This window comes from Arachis ipaensis, chromosome B07 (genome assembly GCF_000816755.2).
Source record: "Arachis ipaensis cultivar K30076 chromosome B07, Araip1.1, whole genome shotgun sequence".
In the NCBI taxonomy this organism is placed as follows: Eukaryota; Viridiplantae; Streptophyta; class Magnoliopsida; order Fabales; family Fabaceae; genus Arachis; species Arachis ipaensis.
Genome location: NC_029791.2, coordinates 26,749,015 through 26,771,714, shown reverse-complemented (window position 1 = coordinate 26,771,714; position 22,700 = coordinate 26,749,015). Strand labels below are relative to the sequence as shown.

The 22,700-nt window shown below is 37.6% G+C and overlaps 2 protein-coding genes and 1 long non-coding RNA gene across 3 annotated transcripts; 2 read left to right on the top strand and 1 right to left on the bottom strand.

Moving 5' to 3' along the window:
- Positions 1,070–12,287, bottom strand: LOC110264533. The gene is made up of 3 exons (XR_002350713.1): positions 12,204–12,287; positions 2,330–2,332; positions 1,070–1,082 (listed from the first exon to the last, which is right to left on the bottom strand). It is a non-coding gene; the product is annotated as an uncharacterized LOC110264533 (long non-coding RNA).
- LOC110264532 (protein CROWDED NUCLEI 1-like) lies at positions 8,101–8,548 on the top strand. The gene is made up of 2 exons (XM_021106686.1): positions 8,101–8,348; positions 8,454–8,548. Exons 1-2 carry the CDS (start codon positions 8,116–8,118, stop codon positions 8,500–8,502), a joined length of 282 nt encoding a protein of 93 aa, XP_020962345.1. The 5' UTR covers positions 8,101–8,115; the 3' UTR covers positions 8,503–8,548.
- LOC110264531 (endoribonuclease Dicer homolog 2b-like) lies at positions 10,889–11,528 on the top strand. The gene is made up of 2 exons (XM_021106685.1): positions 10,889–11,089; positions 11,338–11,528. Exons 1-2 carry the CDS (start codon positions 10,959–10,961, stop codon positions 11,504–11,506), a joined length of 300 nt encoding a protein of 99 aa, XP_020962344.1. The 5' UTR covers positions 10,889–10,958; the 3' UTR covers positions 11,507–11,528.

The window sequence follows — 22,700 nt, the reverse complement described above, 5'->3', positions numbered from 1 at the left end:
CACTTGACACCTACACGCCACAAGCACATGGTTAGGGACAGCTTGGTTTAGCCGCTTAGGCCATGATTTTATTCCTTTAGGCCCTCCTATCCACTGATGCTCAAAGCCTTGGGATCCTTTTTATTTCCCTTTCCTTTTGGTTTTAAGGGCTATTGGCTTTTTGCTCTTGCTTCTTGGTTTTAAGAGCTTTTGGCTTTTTCTGCTTGCTTTTTCTTTTTCTTTCTATTTTTTTTTTTCGCTATTTTTTTTTCTGCAAGCTTTGTTCTTTGCTGCTTTTTCTTGCTTCAATAATCATTTTTTATGATTTTTCAGATTATCAAATAACATGTCTCCTTGTCATCATTCTTTCAAGTGCCAACATATTTAACATTCTAAAACAACAACTTCAAAACATATATGCACTGTTCAAGCATTCATTCAGAAAACAAGAAGCATTGTCACCACATCAATATAATTAAACTAAGTTCAAGGATAAATTCGAAACTCATGTACTTCTTGTTCTTTTGAATTAAAACATTTTTCATTTAAGAGAGGTGATGGATTCATAGGACATTCATAACTTTAAGACAAAGTTACTAACTACTAATGATCATGTAATGAAGACACAAACATAGATAAGCACTTTAACATAGAGAAAACAAAAACAGAGAATGTAAGAACAAGGAATGAGTCCACCTTAGTGATGGTGGCGTTTCCTTCTTGAGGAACCAATGATGTCTTTGAGCTCTTCTATTCTCTTCCTTGTCTTTGTTGCTCCTCCCTCATTGCTTTTTTATCTTTTCTGATTTCATGAAGGATGATGGAGTGCTCTTGATGTTCCACCCTTAGTTGTCCCATGTTGGAACTTAATTCTCCTAGGGAGGTGTTGATTTGCTCCCAATAGTTTTGTGGAGGAAAATGCATTTGAGGCATCTTCGGGATCTCATGGTGATGAGCTTCCTGCGCCTCTTGAGCTCTATGAATGGGCTCTTTTGCTTGCTCCATCTTTTTCTTAGTGATGGGCTTCTCTTCCTCAATGTGAATGTCTTCTTCTATGAAAGCTCCAGCTGAGTAACATAGATGGCAAATAAGATGAGGAAAAGCTAGCCTTGCCCCAGGGGAGGGCTTTTCGGCTATTTTGTAGAGTCCAAGGGAGATGACTTCATGAACTTCTACTTCCTCTCCAAGCATGATGCTATGGATCATGATGGCCCGATCCACAGTAACTTCAGATCGGTTGCTAGTGGGGATGATGGAGCATTGGATGAACTCCAACCATCCTCTAGCCACAGGCTTGAGGTCCAGTCTTCTTAATTGAACCGGCTTGCCTTTGGAGTCAATCTTCCATTGAGCTCCTTCCACACATATGTCCATGAGGACTTGGTCCAACCTTTGATTAAAGTTGACCCTTCTAGTGTAGGGGCGCTCATCTCCTTGCATCATAGGCAAGTTAAACGCCAACCTCACATTTTTCGGACTAAAATCTAAGTATTTTCCCCGAACCATTGTAACATAATTTTTTGGATTCGGGTTCTTACTTTGATCATGGTTCCTAGTGATCCATGCATTGGCATAGAACTCTTGAACCATTAGGATACCGACTTGTTGGATGGGTTTTGTTAGGACTTCCCAACCTCTTCTTTGGATTTCATGTCGGATCTCCGGATACTCATTTTTCTTGAGTTTGAAAGGGGCCTTGGGGATCACCTTCTTCTTGGCCACAACATCAGAGAAGTGGTCTTGATGAGCTTTGGAGATGACCTTTCCATCTCCCATGACTCAGAGGTGGAAGCTTTTGTCTTCCCTTTCCCTTTTCTAGAGGATTCTCTGGTCTTGGGTGCCATCAATGGTAATGGAAAAACAAAAAGCTTATGCTTTTACCACACCAAACTTAGAATTTTGCTCGCCCTCGAGCAAGAGAAGAAAGAATAGATGAAGAAGAAGAAGAAAATATGGAGAGGAGGGGGGAGATGTGTTTCGGCCAAGAAGGGAAAAGAGGGTTGTGTTGTGTGAAAATGAGGAAGAATGGAGGGTTATATATAGGGAAGGGAGGGGGTAAGTTCGGCCATTTAGGGTGGGTTTGGGTGGGAAATTGATTTTGAATTTTGAAGGTAGGTGGAGTTTATGAGGTAGGTTTATGGGGAAGAGTGGATGGATGTGAGTGGTGAAGTGGTGATAGGGAAGAGAGATTGAGGTGATTGGTGAAGAGTTTTTGGGGAAGAGTGTTTATGGGATTGTGTGAAAGAGGGGTGGGAAGAAGTGAGTGGAGGTAGGTGGGGATACTGTGGGGTCCACAGATCTTGAGGTGATCCTGTGGGGTCCACAGATCCTGAGGTGGTCAAGGATTTACAACCTTGCACCAAATTAGGCATGCAAAATTCCCTTGCACACAACTCTGGGCGTTCAGCGCCAGATTGGTGCTTGTTCTGGGCGTTGAACGCCCATTTGTTGCCCATTTCTGGCGTTGAACGCCAGAACCATGCTTGTTCTGGGCGTTCAGCGCCAGCTCTTCTCCAGGGTGCAATTCTGGCATTCAAACGCCCAGATGCTGCCCATTTCTGGCGTTCAGCGCCAGAACCATGCTCTGTTCTGGCGTTGAACGCCCAAAACATGCTTCTTACTGGGGTTTAAACGCCAGTAAGGTCTTCCTCCAGGGTGTGATTTTTCTTCTGCTGTTCTTGATTCCGTTTTCAATTTTTATATTTATTTTGTGACTCCACATGATCATGAACCTAATAAAACATGAAAAATAATGAAAATTAGATAAATAAACATTGGGTTGCCTCCCAACAAGCGCTTCTTTAATGTCAATAGCTTGACAGTGTAACCAAGGTCACACAGAGCGTTAAAGATCATGGTGCCTATGGTACAAGGTATTAAGAACTTTCCAGGATCCTGTTTCTTCTGAGGCAATGTCAGTTGATCCAGATCACTTAGTTCATTGGTGAACAAGGGAGGTTCATCTTCCCAAGTATCAATGCCAAATAATTTGGCATTCAACTTCATGATTGCACCAAGGAACTTGGCAGCTTGCTCTTCAGTAACATCCTCATTCTCTTCAGAAGAGGAGTACTCATCAGAGCTCATGAATGGCATAAGGAGGTTCAATAGAATCTCTATGGTCTCTAATTGAGCCTCAGAGTCCTTTGGTTCCTCAGAAAGAAGCTCCTAATTGATCACTGGACATCCCAGGAGGTCTTCCTCCTTGGGATTCACGTCCTCTCCTTCCTTTACAGGTTCGGCCATAGTGATTAATTCAATGGCCTTGCACTCTCCTTTTGGATTTTCTTCTGTATTGCTTGGGAGAGTACTAGGAGGGATTTCAGTGATCCGTTTACTCAGCTGGCCCCCTTGTGCCTCCAGATTTCTAATGGATGACCTTGTTTCATTCATGAAACTTACAGTGGCCTTAGATAGATCAGAGACTAAGTTTGCTAATTTAGAGGTGTTTTGTTCAGAGTTCTCTGTCAGTTGCTGAGTGGATGATGGAAAAGGTTTACTATTGGTAAACCTGTATCTTCCACCATTATTAAAGCCTTGTTGAGGCTTTTGTTGATCCTTCCATGAGAGATTTGGATGATTTCTCCATTATGGATTATAGGTGTTTCCATAAGGTTCACCTCAGTAATTCACCTCTGCTATTGCAGGGTTCTCAGGATCATAAGCTTCTTCTGTATAAGAAGCCTCTTAAGTACTGTTGGATGCAGCTTGCATTCCATTCAGACTCTGAGAAATCATATTGACTTGCTGAGTCAATATTTTGTTCTGAGCTAATATGGCATTCAGAGTATCAATTTCAAGAACTCCCTTCTTCATAGGCGTCCCATTACTCACAGGATTCCTCTCAAAAGTGTACATGAACTGGTTATTAACAACCATGTCAATGAGTTCTTGAGCTTCTGTAGGCGTTTTCTTTAGGTGAATGGATCCACCTGCAGAAGTATCCAATGACATCTTTGATAGCTCAGATAAACCATCATAGAATATATCCAGGATGGTCTATTCTGAAAGCATGTCAGAAGGACACTTTTTGGTCAGTTGCTTGTATCTTTCCCAAGCTTCATAGATGGATTCACCTTCCTTCTGTCTGAAGGTCTGAACATCCACTCTAAGCTTGCTCAGCTTTTGAGGAGGAAAGAACTTGGCTAAAAAAGCCGTGATCAGCTTATCCCAAGAGTTCAGGCTGTCTTTGGATTGAGAGTCCAACCACACTCTAGCTCTGTCTCTTATAGCAAAAGGGAAAAGCATGAGCCTGTAGACTTCAGGATCTACTCCATTGGTCTTAACAGTATCACAGATCTGCAAGAATTCAGTTAAGAACTGAAAAGGATCTTCAGATGGAAGTCCATGAAACTTGCAGTTCTGCTGCATCAGAGAAACTAGCTGAGGTTTCAGCTCAAAGTTGTTTGCTCCAATGGCAGGAATGGAGATGCTTTTTCCATGTAAATTGGAATTTGGTGCAGTAAAGTCACCAAGCATTCTCCTTACATTATTGTTGTTGGGTTCGGCTGCCATCTCCTTTACTTGTTCGAAATTTTCAATAAGGTTGTCTCTGGATTGTTGTAATTTAGCTTCTCTTAGTTTCTTCTTCAGAGTCCTTTCATGTTCTGGATCAGCTTTAACAAGAATGCCTTTTTCCTTGTTCCTGCTCATAAGAAAGAGAAGAGAACAAGAAAAGAAGAGGGATCCTCTATGTCACAGTAAAGAGGTTCCTTATTGTTAGTAGAAGAAGAAAAGGAATAGGGGTGAAGAAGAATGAAGAATCCAAACACAAAGGTAAGGATAGGAGCAGTGATGTGACATGAAGAGAAGTGTTAGTAGATGAATAAATAATTAGAAGGAGATGAGGGAGGAAAAATTTCGAAAATAATTTTTGAAAAAGAGTTAGTGATTTTCGAAAATAGTTTTTGAAAAAGGTTAGTAATTTTCGAAAATTAAAATCAAAAATTAAAATAATTAGTTAATCAAAAAGAATTTTTTTTGAAAAAGAGGGAAGGTATTTTCGAAAATTAGAGAGAGAGAGTTAGTTAGGTAGTTTTGAAAAAGATAAGAAACAAACAAAAAGTTAGTTAGTTAGTTGAAACAAATTTTGAAAAGATAAGAAGTTAGGAAGTTAGAAAAGATATTTTGAAATCAAAATTTTTTTGAAAAAGATAAGATAAGAAGATATTTTTGAAAAGATATGATTGAAATTAGTTTTGAAAAAGATTTGATTTTTAAAATCACAATTAATGACTTGATTCACAAGAAATCACAAGATATGATTCTAGAACTCAAAGTTTGAATCTTTCTTAACAAGCAAGTAACAAACTTGAAATTTTTGAATCAAAACATTAATTGTTATTGTTATTTTCGAAAATTTGATATAAAAATAAGAAAAAGATTTTTGAAAAATATTTTTAGAATTTTCGAAAATAACTAAGAAAAATGAAAAAGATTTGATTTTTGAAAAAGAAATTGAAAAAGATAAGATTTTTAAATTGAAAATTTGATTTGACTCATAAGAAATAATTGAATTTTAAAATTTTTTGAAAAAGTCAAATCTAATTTTCGAAATTTTGAGAGAGAAAAAGGGAAAGATTTTTTTTTTTATTTTTGAATTTTTAATGATGAGAGAGAAAAACATGAAAATGATGCAATGCATGAAAATTTTTAGATCAAAACAATGAATGCATGCAAGAATGCTATGAATGTTAAGATGAACACCAAGAACACTATGAAGATCATGATGAACATCAAGAACATATTTTTTTTTTAAAAAAATTTTTAATGCAAAGAAAACATGCAAGACACCAAACTTAGAATTCTTTAATGCTTAGACACTAAGAATTCAAGAATGCATCTGAAAAACAAGAAAAGACACAAAACATGCAAATGCAAAGATCAAACAAGAAGACTTACCAAGGACAACTTGAAGATCATGAAGAACACTATGAATGCATGAAAATTTTTGAAAAATGCAAGATGAATATGCAATTGACTCCAGACTTATAACATGACTCAAGACTCAAACAAGAAATACAAAATATATATTTTTTTATGATTTTATGAATTTTTTTTGTATTTTCTTTTAATTTTTTTCGAAAATCATTTTGAAAAAGAAAAATAAGGATTCCAAAATTTTTAATATGAATTCCAGGAATCTTATGCTCTTTATTCTAAATCTCCAATCAAAGGGTCAGGCATGGCTTAATAGCCAGCCAAGCTTTAGTATGTAACTCAGACATGACACGCCTAACATGCCGTACAGAGGAATTAGACATGGCTTTACAGCCAGCCAGGCTTCAACATGCTTCATGAAACACTAGAATTCATTCTTAAAAATTTTGAAGAAAAATATATTTTTGAAAACATTTTTATTTTAAATTTTTTTTCGAAAACAAAGGAGAAAATTTTTTTTGAAAGATTTTTGAAAATAAAACAAAAAGAAAATTACCTAATCTGAGCAACAAGATGAACCGTCAGTTGTCCAAACTCAAACAATCCCTGGCAACGGCGCCAAAAACTTGGTGCACGAAATTGTGATCTCTGGTAATGGCTCCAAAGGCTTGGTGCTCTAATCTCAATTCATAATTTGTCACAACTTCGATACAACTAACCAGCAAGGAATATCTTAAAAGCGAAATAAGATGAATTGAATAGAAAATAGTAGTACTTTGCATTAATCTTTGAGGAACAGCAGAGCTCCACACCTTAATCTATGGAGTGTAGAAACTCTACCGTTTGAAAATACATAAGTGAAAGGTCCAGGCATGGCCGAATGGCCAGCCCCCAAAACCTGATCACAAGATTAGAAATACAATCCAGGATGTCAAATACAATAGTAAAAAGTCCTATTTATAATAAACTAGCTACTAGGGTTTACAGAAGTAAGTAATTGATGCATAAATCCACTTTCGGGGCCCACTTGGTGTGTGCTTGGGCTGAGCTTGAAGTCTACACGTGGAGAGGTCATTCTTGGAGTTGAACACCAGCTTTTGTGCCATTTTGGGCGTTGAACTCCACTTTGCAACTTGTTTCTGGCGCTGGACGCCAGAATTGGGCAGAGAGCTGGCGTTGAACGCCAGTTTGTGCCGTCTAAACTTGGGCAAAGTATGAACTATTATATATTGCTGGAAATCCCTGGATGTCTACTTTCCAACGCAATTGGAAGCGCGCTATTTTGAGTTCGGTAGCTCCAGAAAATCCATTTTGAGTGCAGGGAGGTCAGAATCCAACAGCATCAGCAGTACTTCTTCAAAATCTGAATCTGATTTTTGCTCAAGTCCCTCAATTTCAGCCAGAAAATACCTGAAATCACCGAAAAACACACAAACTCATAGTAAAGTCCAGAAATGTGAATTTAACATAAAAACTAATGAAAACATCCCTAAAAGTAACCAGATTCTACTAAAAACATACTAAAAACAATGCCAAAAAGCGTATAAATTATCCGCTCATCAGGTTGGCAGCTTGTTATGTTGTCCAAAGAACTAGGCTTGTGGCAATTTAGCTCTCAAGTCTGTCTTTGTCTTGTGGGTATTAGTTCATAAAGCTTTCTAATGTCCCTTTTCCAGTGTTTTCTTCTTTACTTTCTTCCAATTTTGCTACTGCTTAAGAAAATTGGATTTGGTCAAATGTCCACTTTTATCTATATGTAGTAGTGTACACTGTTTGTTGTTCATGGTTACTTTGGTTAATTTTATTTTAGCTAATTTGTTTTATTTTTTTGGGGCCAGCTTTACGAGTATCAATATAATATGGGGCTTCTGTTGATTGAGAAAAAAGAGTGGAGCTCTAAGTATAATGAGCTAAATCAAGATTTGGCAGAAGTGAAGGATGCTCTTGAAAGAGAAAAATCTGCTCATTTAATTGCCATCTTTGAGGTAGAGAAGCAGGAAGAGCATCTGAGGAAGGCCTTGGGTGTTGAGAAAGAATGTGTGCTTGATGTAAGATTTTTTTTTATTATTATATAAATACTTGTATTAGTGTTAATTCTTCTTTTTCAAAATAAAGAAAAGCATGATTCTTATATTAAAGCTTATTTATGAAAACCATGATTATTCTTTTCTTATTTTAATAATTTACAATTAACAATTACTACTTGCTAATATGTAAACATTTTTGCATAAACAGCTAGAGAAGGTTGTGCGAGAAATGCACTTAGAGCATGCAAATATTAAATTTTCTGCAGAGTCAAAGTTGGCGGAAGCAAATGCATTGGTTGTTAGCATTGAAAAGAAATCTTTAGAAGTGGAAGCCAAGTTGCGCTCTGCTGATGCCAAACTTGCAGAAATAAGCAGAAAGAGTTCAGAGATTGACAGAAAATCACACGATCTTGAGTCTCAAGAAGCTTTGCTTCGAAGGGATCGCTTATCTCTGATTGCAGAGTACTCTTGATAACTCTAAACTATTTGTTCTTAAAAGGTTTTACTGTTTTCTTATTGTAATATGTAGCTGTAGATTATAATGCATTATGATATGATTTGCAACAGGCAAGAAGCACATGAGAGTACTTTATCAAAGCAGAGAGAGGACTTGTGAGAATGGGAAAAGAAATTGCAGAAGGGGGAAGAGAGGCTATCCAAAGGTCAATAGATTTAAAAATATGTCATCCTCCTTTGGTATTTCAGTTCTCTAGCCATAATTCCCCATTGTGCTCAATAGATTTAAATGTGAGTGTCATCCTCCTTTGGTATTTCTCGCTTTCCCATACATTGGTAGGTAGCATCTTGTATCCATGAAATTGTTAAATGCTTTACACATATATCAAGCAGAGTAGTTACATGTAATGTCTCAATTCAGAGCATGTAATTGGGTTAACCTTACTGAATGTCATTTTTCATCTGTAGCAAAGATCAGAACAAAGCTGAACCAAATTGCAGTTAAATTTCTTTGTTTTGCTTAACGAGTGTACTATAGCTTTACAACGATGAAGGATGGATATGTATATGGATGGATCCTTTCAAGTTTCAATAATTAAGATAGAAAGGAAATTGAAATGTTTGTAGGTATGGGAATGTGTTCAAGATGAGCATATTGGGAAGCAGTGTGATAGTGTCGACGGAGGTGGAGGTGAACAAGGTGGTTCTGATGAACCAAGGGAACATGTTCGTCCCTGCTGAGACCTAAGAAGCTGGGTTTAGGTATATACCTGATACTTTTGCTAAATGATTTTGATTGTATTGGCCTTTGATACAATTCATGTACAGGAACTGCTTATATTCATGGCATGAAGCATGCATTTGGAAATTTTGTTGTCATCATGGATGCTGATCTGTCGCACCATGTAACTTTTGCTGTTAACATGTAAATGACAAATTCTAGTTATTATTTGTGATTAAATTTGGAACAAATAATGAAAAATAAGAGAAGTATTAGATGAACTTCTTTTTAGTTTAGAGAATTATTAGTAGCAGAATCATCTTAACCTCTTCTTATTTATTTTTTTTCTTTGTCTGATCTGTTTAGTTCTTCTGCAACCAAAATATTTGCCAAAATTCATTAGGTAAGGGAAAATTTCAATAAGTCATTTCCCACTTTCTCGTTAACTGCCTATGCCATCTTTATATGAACACCTATCACCATTAATCTCTCATGTTTTTCAGCAAGCAAATGGAAGCTAGAGCAGATATAATTACTGGTACTCGTTATGTTAAAGGTGGTGGTGTGCATGGATGGAATCTTATGCGCAAACTAACAAGTAGGGGAGCAAATGTTCTTGCTCAAATATTTTTATGGCCTGGTGTCTCAGATTTGACAGGATCATTTAGGTATCGATCTTGATACTTTGTATTAAATACATTGTTGATAGTAAGTTTCTGCCTTGCTTCCACAATTTGAAATCAATTTATTCTTGGTCTTGGTAGACTTTATAGGAAGTCTATTCCTGAAGACATCATTAGTTGCTGCGTTAGTAAGTGGTGCACGAAATTGTGATCTCAGGTAACGGCGCCAGAAACTCTGTACGCACGTCTTAATAAATCGTTTTTCATTCACAACTTCGATACAACAAACCAGCAAGTGCACTGGGTCGTCCAAGTAATAAACCTTACGTGAGTAAGGGTCGATCCCACGGAGATTGGAGTGTAGAAACTCTACCGTTAAAAATACATAAGTGAATACAGGGTAAGCATGGCCGAGTGGCCAGCCTCCCATGGAGGTCTAGAGATCTCAAAATGATCAAAAGATGTTCAAAGATTCCAAGATGAAAATACAATAGTAAAAAGTCCTATTTATACTAAACTAGTTACTAGGGTTTACAGAAGTAAGTAATTGATGCATAAATCCACTTCCGGGACCCACTTGGTGTGTGCTTGGGCTGAGCTTGAACGTTACACGTGCAGAGGTCATTCTTGGAGTTGAACGCCAGTTTGTAACGTATTTCTGGCGTTCAACTCTGGTTTGTGACGTGTTTCTGGCGTTTAACTCCAGACAGCAGTGTAGAACTGGAATTCAACGCCCTTTTACATCGTCTAAACTCGGCTAAAGTATGGACTATTATACATTGCTGGAAAGCCCTGGATGTCTACTTTCCAACGCAATTAGACGCGCGCCATTTTGAGTTCTGTAACTCCAGAAAATCCACTTTGAGTGCAGGGAGGTCAGAATCCAACAGCATCAGAAGTCCTTCTTCAACCTCTGAATCTGATTTTTGCTCAAGTCCCTCAATTTCAGCCAGAAAATACCTGAAATCACAGAAAAATACACAAACTCATAGTAAAGTCCAGAAATGTAAATTTAACATAAAAACTAATGAAAACATCCCTAAAAGTAACTAGATTCTACTAAAAACATACTAAAAACAATGTCAAAAAGCGTATAAATTATCCGCTCATCAGTAAGGGATGTGTCTTTCAAATGGAGATGATAGGCAGAGCATCCAGAAAAGGATATCATATTGAAGAGGTACAGTTACATAAGCTATTACATTTACATTTGAGAGGTACATTTGTTGTTTTCACTGCCAAATTTTCTTCCTTTTTCATTTTCTCTTCAACATGGATTCATCAAACCAGAACCAACCTTGTCCCAACCGAACCTTTAATCACTTATACCCAAAACCTTGTGCTGAGGAATCAGAATCAGAATCACCCCCTTCCGAGACACCCCAGACCATGGACCCTAGAGGGTACCTCCTTTTCTTCTCTCTTTCTTGGGCTTAATTTATCTCTTCTGTTTAATTAAATAGTTAATTTCATTCCTATTTGTTTCGCCCTTCTTTTTTATTCTGGTGTTTCATGTGGGGGTAATGCCGCAGAATGATCATAATTCATTGAAGTTTAAGTCTTTGTTGTTTCTTGCAATTTCTTTATTTTGATGATGGTAATGTAACCTTTCCTATATTTGTATTATTGTGGTTTCTTGTTTTCCATACAGGTATCAATTAGAAGTATTTGAAGTTGCAAAGAAGAGGAATACAATAGCAGTTTTGGATACAGGTGCTGGTAAAACCTTAATAGCTGTGTTGCTTATGAAGAACATTGGTCAAGCTATCAGGTCCAGTATGTGCTTTGTTTTGAGGCAATTAGTGCACTATTGGTGCTAGTTCCAACTGTAGTTGTGCCTTTTATTTGGTCACCTTGTGAAATTTTCCTTAACCTACAAAATTAGATAGGTCTTGGCCTTTAGTAGCTATCCATGAGATTTAGAACGATGTCGAACACATAAACAACTCATAAAAGAAAATTTTTTAATAGCATTGAATTGTCTGAACCTTGGAATTCTTCTCAGGATTAGCTCTATTATTTTCTATTGATCTTACTCTTTTTTTTGTGAGTTATATTATTTGCTTACCACTAGGCATAAACATTGCTGGCAGTTCAATACAGCAAAGTAAAGCATTTAATGATTAGTTAAAACTATGATGCTACACAATTTCATATTTAATTTACATATAAAACTTCTCTCATGATGGCAACTTGAGGTTCAGGTTAGGTTCTGCAGTTATTGTCTCGTTTGTCATTAATTTGTGAGTTATCAATATATCTAGATGCGGTTCATGATTTCTTGTATAGTAAAAAAAACTTGATTAGAGTTTTGAATAGAGTAGTAACTCTTAAATAACAAGAGGATAATGTAATTTTACATTGCAAGTGAGTTTGAATGGTTCTGAAGCTGTGGCTTTATCAGTTCTCAGTTCATCAGCTTTCTTCAAAAGCAGCTTGAAGAAGGTTATATCAAGAATCCCCAGCAGTAGCAAGGTTTCCTCCAGAAGCTTCAAGATTGTGGCGATCAATGAGGACAAGCAGACAGATAAGGACAGATGGAAAGGGTTGGCCTATGATATCTCAGATGACCAGCAAGACATCACAAGAAGGAAGGGTATTTTGTAGTTTTTAATGTGTATTTTGTAGTTTTTAAAGGAAGTAGATAATATAATAGTTGTTGGAATTGTAATGCATGTATTACAAATTCATTGGTAGTTGTTATCACTTTGATTTTTTGTTAGAGCTTGTCATGTGATCAACCACTATATTTGGTGTACAAGTTTATGAAGGTTTTATATTGTTAATAGTAATTAAAATTGTTATGAAGGTTTTATATTATCTAAATTTTATATTATCTATGAATTTTATTAGGTTTTATTAGGAAGATTAAAAAAAATTGAACTTGAACAAACCTATAGCCACGTTTTAAAAGTGTAGCTATTTTGTACAACCACCACTTTTTGCCACGCTTTAAAGCGTAGCCATATCTATAGCTATTGGCACGCTTTTAAAGCGTAGCCATATCTCTAGCTATTGGCATGCTTTTAAAGCGTAGCCATATTTGTAGCTATTGGCACGCTTTAAAAGCGTAGCCATATCTCGTGACTTTGCCACACTTTAAAAGCGTAGCCATATCCTCTCGCATACGGCCATGCTTAAAAGCGTGGCAATAGATAAAAGCGTGGCGACAAAAAAAGCGTAGCCATAGGTCACCAAAAGCGTGCCGATAGAGCAACCGGCACGCTAGCAGTTGTGACCCTTTCAAAAGCGTGCCGGTTGCTTAAAAAGCGTGGCGAAAAGTTATCGCTACGCTTTTTTCCACTTTTCGCCACGCTTTAAAAGCGTAGAAAAATCCTGGTTTTCTTGTAGTGTTTACTCTTCTCTGTTCGGTAATGACTGCTTCGTCATCTCATACTGCCGCTCAAGACAAAGGCAAAAGCCCCGCAATGGAACCACTGGCTCCACCAGCTCTTCATATATTGAACTAAGTTAATGATGAAGTCATTGGCGATCTTCAACTTCAAGTCAATGATAATAGAATCCTGATTCTTTTTACAGTGGGTGGAGATGTTCATTGCTTCCTTGGGCCTGTCGAAACCCTGGAAAGGGCGAACAAGAAGCTACCTTTCTTTCCTAGTGCTCAAGGAGAGGATTTATTAATCAATCAAACCCTTGACATCTATTTCTTTATCAATCAAAAACCCTTCAGGAATAATCCAAAGATTAACACTCGAGGGGCCAATTTACAGCCTGGCTTCAACGCCTTGCCCCTTCAAAGAGTGTTGCTTGGGGAGCTCTAAGGATTCAAGAACTCCTAAGGCTTTTCCACTTCTCACCTTCAACGCTCCCTTGGATGATTGGAGCTGTAACCTGTTTTTGGAACAGAACAACCAACAATTTCCACCTCCCTTGTGGAATGGTTGGTATGTCTCTTTTAGATGTAGCCGCTATTACAGGGCTTCCAATAAATTCTCCAGACTGCACTTCTGATATGCAACCCAAACACCAATACAACATTGCCTCTAACACCTCCTATAGTGAATTTATTGCCCATCACATGGGTAAGGAGGGAACTGCTGTTACAGACGATGAACATGTGGCCTTTCTGTTTTATTGGCTAAATGCGATCGTTTTCTGCTCCCGGAGTGTCCAAATGTCCAAGTTTTTTCTTCCTCTGGTTGCTCTGCTTCATGAAGGAAATAATCTTAATCTGGCCAAGCTTCTTCTAGGGCATATTTATGAAGAGCTTGGTCAATTTGTGAATTATCTCCGAAACAATTATCTGATAAGCACAGGTGGCCCTCTCTGGCTTCTGCAACTATGGCTTAATGCCATTTTCGAGAAGTACATGACAAAGTCTGGAGGTGGTGCTACCGATAAACAACACATTGAAGGCTTTCAATTGGCTGATTATAAGTCGAATTTCCCAAACACGCAATTGGATGAAGACCGATTTTGGGCTGTCTTTTCTCTCATCCACTCTTGTAAAGATTTTTATAATGAAAACCTCAATTTTGCCCCCTTTTGCATTGAAACTGTGGTTCTGCATGGCTCGATCGCTTACTCTTTCCACATGATGCTGAGGAAAATGAAATGGCTAATTGAAATTGGGCAAATTTGCTAGCCGTTCAAGTAATTCCTACAGGGTTACCCCAGCACAAAAAAGAAAGGTTCAAGATAACCCTGTATGCCCCTCATTTCATAGCCAGGCAACTAGGATTCTCACAGGCCATTCCAACCCCTCTTCCTCAAAACAACAAACCATTTTGCCACATCACTCTGATGTCTCAAAGTGAACTTGATTTCTTCCTCTTAACAAATCAACAACAAAGGGAGCATTTCAATTTCCGTGTTTATGATCGTAGCTAATATGTCATCAAGTCTTGCTTCGAATGGTGGACTGCTTATTACTCAAGGTACAGTTGTACTTTAGAGAAAATCTAGCAATCTGCCATTTGAACAGGCCCTGCTGTTGAAGGTTCTCCCAAAAAATCTCAAAAAAGAAAAGCTGACACCACAGCTTCCTCACGACAACCACAACACAAAAGTCGAAGGACTCCCACCAGGACTTCTAGAAGGGTAACTATTTCTACACATACCTATGCACTTTATATCGAAATATTCTGAAAATCACATTTATTTAATGACTCTCGATTTCGATTTTCCATCAGTTACGATTGCAACCTTCAAGTGAGATCTCTTATGGAAGTGAGCAATCCATCTGGAACATCCTTGTTGCTTCCTCTCAATCAGAGGATACAACTGACTCAGATCCTGGTCCTCAATTAATTCGAAAGCCAAGACTCATTCTGGTAACATTATCATTTCTACATATATTTCATTTGAGTTAGAATAAATCTGAAATTATAACTGTGTACCTTTCATATCAGCCCACTACTGCTGCTCACTCAATCACATCCCCTGTGGCACCTGATCAGCCACTCCTACAACCACATCATGATCTGGGACATTCCACATCTCATGATTCCATCCAAGCTATAGAGTCTACTGAACCACTACAGGTTGCTTTTCCACCTCCACCTATAACACAAGTGGTTGATTTGACAAAAGACCCCACACAATATTCTCCAACACAGACTAAACTCATTGGACCAACTTCTCCAACCAACCAGGCTGTCCTTTCTGCTGAAAACCATGTGGCCTCAGACTCTGACTCTGTCTCGCGAGTTGCTGAGACTACAAATTTAGATTCACCTCGATCTAGAGTTTTAGAAACTCCCTAAAGGCCTTCCGGTTCTCCCCAACAGGCTGAATTTCAAACTCTTCCTGGTCAAGAATCTGGAAACTTGGGCACTTCTACCACACCTACAAGTGCTACCTTAGTCAACCTGGTTTCCATCTTAAATCGAGTCATCCAGGAGGACGAAGTACCTGTTCCTGCACCAATATTTCCCAAACCTTCTACATCTATCCCTCCATTCGAATTAGATGTTGATACTCAAGAACAACTTCGGTCACTTCTTAAACTCTTGGATCATCCACCTGCTACATGGATCAAGGATGCCATTCTCAATCAGATTTTATCTGATTTTTTAAATTCTGCCTTTGAATTTTTGGCTTTTACTCCGTATTCTGCCATAATCCAACAATTCAAACAACTTGCCAACAACAGCGTAGCTTTCCAAGATAAACTCCAAGAGATTGAAAATGAAGAAGCTAAGATCAAAACTGAAGTAGAAAGTTGTGCCTCGGCTCTTCAACCAAAAAAAAAACTTCTCGTGAAAAATTCGATCTAAGAATCTCTCAGGCTATTTCTATTCAAGCTTTTTATGACAAGGAAGAGATAAGACTTGAAACAGAATTGGCCCAGATCAATGAAAAGCTTGCCAAAGTACACGAAAGACGGGCTGAAATAGCCGTACCTCTGACTACTGCCCAGCAAGAACAACAACAAATCATCCAAGAAATTGTTTCTATTGAGACCAAGCAAGAAGAACATGGGAAAAAACTTGACAAGGTCCAATATGAAAAATTCAAGCATGCTGAGGTACTTTCAACTTTGGACAACAAAAGGGCAAAGCTACGTTCAGACTTGGCAAAACTCTTGGCACCTCATACCTCTTAGATTTCAGTATTTGTAATAATTTTACTTTTATTCGGACTTATGCACCTGACTTCAATTTGGCAAATAAAAATATTGCTTTAAGTATTTCCCATTAATCGAGTCAATTATATTTCCCGATTCGATATCTTTAATTCGATATGCATTTTCCGAATACAATCCTATTACTTGGAAAGAACCTTCTTAAATATGGGACCATTTCCAAGAAATTTCGATTTCTTTTCCATTGGCAAAATAACTTTTAAAACCAATTCACTTATACTGAAATACTTTTCTCTTATTCGACGATTATAACTTTGAGCAACACTTTCTTTTTGTCGAATCATACTCTCAAGTTCCAGGATTCGCTCCGAATCTAATTCATTCAACTCATCAAACATTTTTCAGTAATCATCGACTGGCAAATCATTATGTTTCGATACTCTTAAAGTATTCAAATTAATCTCTAGTGGTAGCACTGCATCATGGCCATAAATCAATCTATAGGGTGAAGTACTTGTTGACCCTCTTGGTGAATTTCGATAAGCCCATAATACTTGGCTTAAAGATTCATGCCACGTTCGGGGTCGATTCCCGATATGCTTCTTGATCAGACTTATCAAGATTTTATTTACTGCTTCCACTTGCCCATTAGCCTGTGCATAATAAGGAGTTGAGGTAACCATATTGATATTCCTCGAGGCTGCAAATTTTCTAATTCGCTGACCGGTAAACATAGTCCTTTGATCAGTACTCAATGTTTGGGGAATTCCAAATCAATGGATAATATGTTCCTCAATGAAGTCTATTATTTCATTTTGACCAACTTCTATTAGGGGAACTGCTTCAACCCATTTTGTAAAATAATCAATTGCTACCAAGATAAATTTATGCTGCTTCAATGAAGGAGGGTGAATTAACCCAATCAAATCCAAAGCCCAACCTCTAAATGTCCATGGTTTTATGATCGAATGCAACTCAGATGCTGGGATCTGTTGTATCGAACCATGCTTTTGACACTCCTGGCATGCCTTTGCATATTCAATACAATCTTTGATCATAGTTGGCCAATACACATGATTTCGATATAACACCCATTTCATCTTCTTTCCAGCCTGATGGGCCCCACATATCCCTTTATGGACTTCGCCCAAAGCAATATTTTGATCATCTTGGCTTAAACACCTCGAAAAACTTTCATCGACTCCTTTCTTATACAATTCATCAGCCATTAAGACAAAATTCATCGCCTGTAATTTTATCTTTCTATCGACTGGGATATTGGGATTCTTTAAATACTCAGCGATAGGCTTTCTCCAATCATTATCTTCCCATTTATCCATGCATAAAGCCTCTCTTTCATTGGCAGTTACTAATATTTGATGGATACTAGCCAATTTCTTAAGAGTTTCTGGACCGATTTTGTATCTCGAAGTAATTTGGGCTAATTCATTAGCAATTTTGTTATGAATTTTTGGGATGTGAACCAAAGAAACTTTTCAAAAGGAGGTTAACAACTCCCAAGCAGTTGTTAAATACTTTTACAACTTCTCATTATTGCATTTAAACTCCTTCGATAACTGCTTTAGAACTAACTAAGAATCCCCTAGTATTTGGACCTCCAAAGCCCCTTTACTGATTAATAATTTGATACCCAGAATCAAAGCTTCATACTCTGTCACATTATTCGAGTAAGGATATTTTAACTCGAATAAAAATTCCAATGGAATCCCTTCTGGTGAAATAATAAGAATTCCAACGCCTACACCATCCTTATGCTTCGATCCATCAAAATATAACTTTCAATAATCAACTACTATATCGATTACATTTGCCCCCTGGTCATTCAGATTATTCGAATTATCAACAAGAAAATCTGCAATGACCTGGTCTTTTATAGCTTTGGCCAAGACATAATGTAAATCAAACTCTGTTAATGCAAGCATCCATTTTCCTAAACGACCTCGTAATATTGGGAAACTTAACATATACTTAATGAGATCAGTTTGTGCTACAACTTTTACTAACTTGGCAATCATGTAGCATTTTAACTTCATACAGGCGTAGTACAAAGACAAACACAACTTTTCTATGGGGGAATACCTTGTCTCGATATCAGTCAATACTCGACTAAGGTAATAAACTGCTCGTTCATGCCCATTCTCATCATCTTGAGCTAGCATACACCCAATTGTGTCTATGGACACTGCAATGTATAACTTTAAAGACTCATGCGGATGAACATTTGCCATAATCGGAGCCTTAGACAAATAAAACTTAATCGAATCAAATGCTAATTGGTGTTCTTTTGTCCATTTGAACTGTGAGTCATTCTTTAGTTTCACTAAAGGTGCAAACACTCGAGTTCGATCAGAAAGATTCGAAATGAACCTTCTAAGGTAATTCACCTTTCCTAGGAAGGATTGCACTTCTTTTTTCGATTTGGGTGCAGATAATGCCAATATTGCATCTGCTTTGTTTTTATCGATTACAATTCCTTTTTTATGAATAACAAAACCTAGGAAATATCCAGCCGACACACCAAAGCACATTTTAAAGGATTCATTTTTAATCCCTTCTTCCTCATGGTGACAAATGCTTTTCGTAGGTGATCAATATGTTGATTCACCGAAATCGATTTGACCATGACATCATTGATATACACCTCAATAAATTTTCTAATAAACTCATGAAATATAGCATTCATTGCTCGTTGATAAGTAGCACCAGCATTTTTCAAACCAAAAGGCATAACTACCCATTCATAAATGCCTAATGCCCCAGGACAACGAAAGGCAGTTTTGGACACATCATCTTCTGCAATGAAGATTTGGCTATATCCTAAATAACCGTCTATAAAACTTAAAATTTCGTTTCCCGCTACAGAATCAATCAACATATCTGCAATTGGCATAAAGTATTCATCCTTAGGAGTAGCATTATTCAAGTCTCGAAAATCAATGCATACTCTTAACTTCCCATTCTTCTTCATCACAGGAATAATATTCGAAACCCATTCCACATATCGTGCAGTTCGAATAAATTTCGCTTTAATCAAGCATTGTATTTCTTCTTTAATCTTTTGATTAATTTTTGGAACAAAACGATGAGGGGTTTGCTTTACAGGTCGAGCATTTGGTTTCAATATTAATCGATGCTCTTCAAGAGAACGATCGAGACCAGGCATCTCATGATAATCCCAAGCAAAACAATCTTTAAATTCATGTAAAAGATGGAAAAGTTCTGTTCGAAAAAGATCGACAAGATCTTTACAAATATATGTAATTCGAACATCATCAAGAGTAACCAGATTAATTTCTTCTAAGGGATCTTGAGATTCAAAACCTTTGAAACGATCATCATCGTCTACTGAATGTTTTTCAAAATCCAAAGGTTCTAGATCATAGATGCAATCAACAGAAAAATCAACAGATCCATTGGGAATTGAATGTACTTGATTATTTATTAAATTAACATCAACTTGATTTTCAATACCATGTACTTCTGCTACTATATCAGTAATTTATTTTGAAGCGTCACTTGGATTACATAAAGAAGAAATATGTATACCATAACTGAACTCGATTGAACAAATCGAGCTATTACTACTAGAAGAACTTACATTCCTATATGATCCTACCTCATCAGAAGAACCATTTTTATTTCCTTTAACGAGAGAATTACTTAAATAATTGTTTAAAATTACTAGGTAGTCTGAGACATCCTAGTCCTTCAAGCAATCCTTCATTTAGCCCTTAAGAAAGACAATTCCAGCCAATTGGGCTCACATTCAACTGTGGGTAGCGCAGCTTCACTGTTAATCCTTCCGAAGACAAGTAACAACCTTCACAATTGTAAGAGTTCAGCGTCCTATCAACATTCAAAGGTTTCAATTTAGGACTATACACTCTGAAGTCAACATGGCTGTTCGACATACAGTTTCGAGTATGCTTTAATGACTCCAGGTTTACCATCTTCTGTCCAAAGAAGAACACTTTGATGCACGGTAGAAGGTATATCCCCCACTCCATGGATCCAATCTCGCTCCAACAAAGCATTATAGCTTGCTTTTGATGGTACCACTACGAACACAGTATTTCGTTCGGAGGACCCAACTTTTACACTCAAAGTGACCAGATCTTTTGCCGGCGTCGCTGAACCACTAAAGTCTGTTACAACAATGTTGGTGGGGTCCAAATCATCAGGGTGCTTCTCCACCTTCATTAGCATCCTTTTAGGCAGGAGACTTATTGTTGCTCCCCCATCAATCATAACTTTATTCACTTTGATCCCACTCAAAGTGGTGGTGATATGGAGTGGGCGGATATGGGACTTCTGCCTTTCAGTAGGCCTTAGAAAATAACCCGGTTCATCCTCATATCGGATGAAGGAGAAAGCTTCTTCAGCTTCCACATCATAATCTTCCTTTGGATCACCTTCATATTCCCCTAGATATTCGGTAGGAATGATTGAAATCGTTCCAACCATATCATCTTCCCCTTCCTCGAAATACTCCTCATCCAAGTTAACTTCCTTGCCTTTGTCAACCCCCGAGGACTGAGCTATTGCCTTGCCTTTTTCCATTTTTGTAGGAGATGGAATCCCCTTCGGGTACGTCTTTCCATCAGAAGGAAAAACAATTCGGGAATGGACAGAAGGCATTGCCCCATTGCTTACGTATGCTTGAGGCTTCTTATTTTGATTAACGTTCCTTCTACACCTACCCCTGGGGTATCCCCTAGCTCGACCATGATAATAAGGAATTTGATTTCGAGGAGATTTTTGATGTCCCCACTGTGGGTTTCTTCGATAGAGGGCATCTCGATTCTGGAACTCCTGGCAGTTTTGACTCCATTGCACACCAATAGCTTGAGACCGGCTCAATGGTGCAACCATATTTTGCTGAGGGGTCTTAGAGCTTTGACCCTCAACACACCGAATTGGATGCCTTTGGCGCGCCTGCTTTTCTCTATGAGCCAATTCTTTCTTCATTCTTTCTTTCTCGAAAATCGCCGCTGCTTCAGCATCAAACACAGTGTTACATCGTGGACATAAAGACACATCACGATTTTTAATTTTCTGATGTACCAAGAAATCGAGCAAGCCATCTCCTGCTCGAGGATACACAGATCAAACTTGTGACTCAAAATCATCAAGAGTCACGTCAAAGTTGTAAGACATGCCAACCATATTCACTCCGAAACATGGTTCGACAAAGCTGGCATCAGCATCGAAGGGATTAGTATCAACCTTCATCTCTATCTTACCATCGTCAAACTTCAAATGTCCCTCCATAATAGCTTCCTGAATTAAGTCCCTGAAACGAACATAACTGTTAGTCGAATGACTGGTTGCTTGGTGAAATTTACAATAAGGTTTCCTTTTCAAATCTTTCACCGAAAGTAAAGTTCTACCCTCAGGCAAAATTAATTGTTTATCTTTAAGCAATACATCGAAAATCTGATCATATTTTGAAATATCAAAACTATACTTTTTCCCACTTTTCAGTTTTGATTCATTCGACTTTTCATTACTAGGAAGCTTTCTAAGTAAGGAGCAAACATACGGAGGACCCTTTTTAAGTTCGGCCAAATCGATCTTTGTTTTGAAATCGAGTTCCTCTTCTGAGGACTCCATATTCACATAAGCAACTTTCTCTTTTCGAGTAAAAGGTTTACTCTTCGATATTTGCTCACTCTTATACTTCTCTTTCTCTTTCTTCATGAGTTCGGTCTGACGGATCTTTTTAGCCAGATGGGCCAAATTAGGGATATGCACATTAAGCAACTTTCGATGCATATAAAATCCTAGCCCCATAATTGCTATTTTCACAACTTCACTCTCGGGTATTGACACATAGCATCTGCTTCTAGCATTTTTGAAATGTATCATATAATCATCAATAGTTTTACCATCCTTACATTTCAAAGCAACTAGATCAGTAACTGCCACATTCATTTCCCCTCGATAAAATTGAGCATAAAAAGCAGTTTTCAACTGATTCCATGTTGCTATCGAATTTGGTCTGAGATTCGAAAACCAAGTAAATGCATTCTTCGTTAACGAAGAAGGAAAAAACTTCATTTTCAAATTCTCATCATTAGCTATATTTCCAATCTCAACCAAATATCGAGCAACATGTTCAGTGGTTGACTCTCCAACTTCCCCTGCAAATTTTGTGATTATCTTTGAATTTTTCACCCCTCTTGGCACTTCAACCATTTGAACAACTTGAGAAAAAGCAGACACAAAATGAGGTCGATTCATAAAACCAACATTCAAGCCAACTCGATTGAGTACTTCCTCCACAATTCTTGTGACTTGATAACGTTCACCACCATGATTAGCACGTAATCTGGCTAAAACCTCATCAGCATCTTGTCCACGGGGAGTTATATGAGGATTTCCTCTATTCAAAACATTATATTCATTTTGAAAAACATTTTCGAATCCTTCATTATTTCCTCTAG

Bases quoted from the DNA above. Each gene is read 5' to 3' on its own strand.
- LOC110264531 (XM_021106685.1), top strand. From the start codon at position 10,959: ATGGATTCATCAAACCAGAACCAACCTTGTCCCAACCGAACCTTTAAT. The intron at 11,090-11,337 runs GTACCTCCTTTT...TTTTCCATACAG, and splicing joins CAGACCATGGACCCTAGAGG to GTATCAATTAGAAGTATTTG.
- LOC110264532 (XM_021106686.1), top strand. From the start codon at position 8,116: ATGCACTTAGAGCATGCAAATATTAAATTTTCTGCAGAGTCAAAGTTG. The intron at 8,349-8,453 runs GTACTCTTGATA...GATTTGCAACAG, and splicing joins CGCTTATCTCTGATTGCAGA to GCAAGAAGCACATGAGAGTA.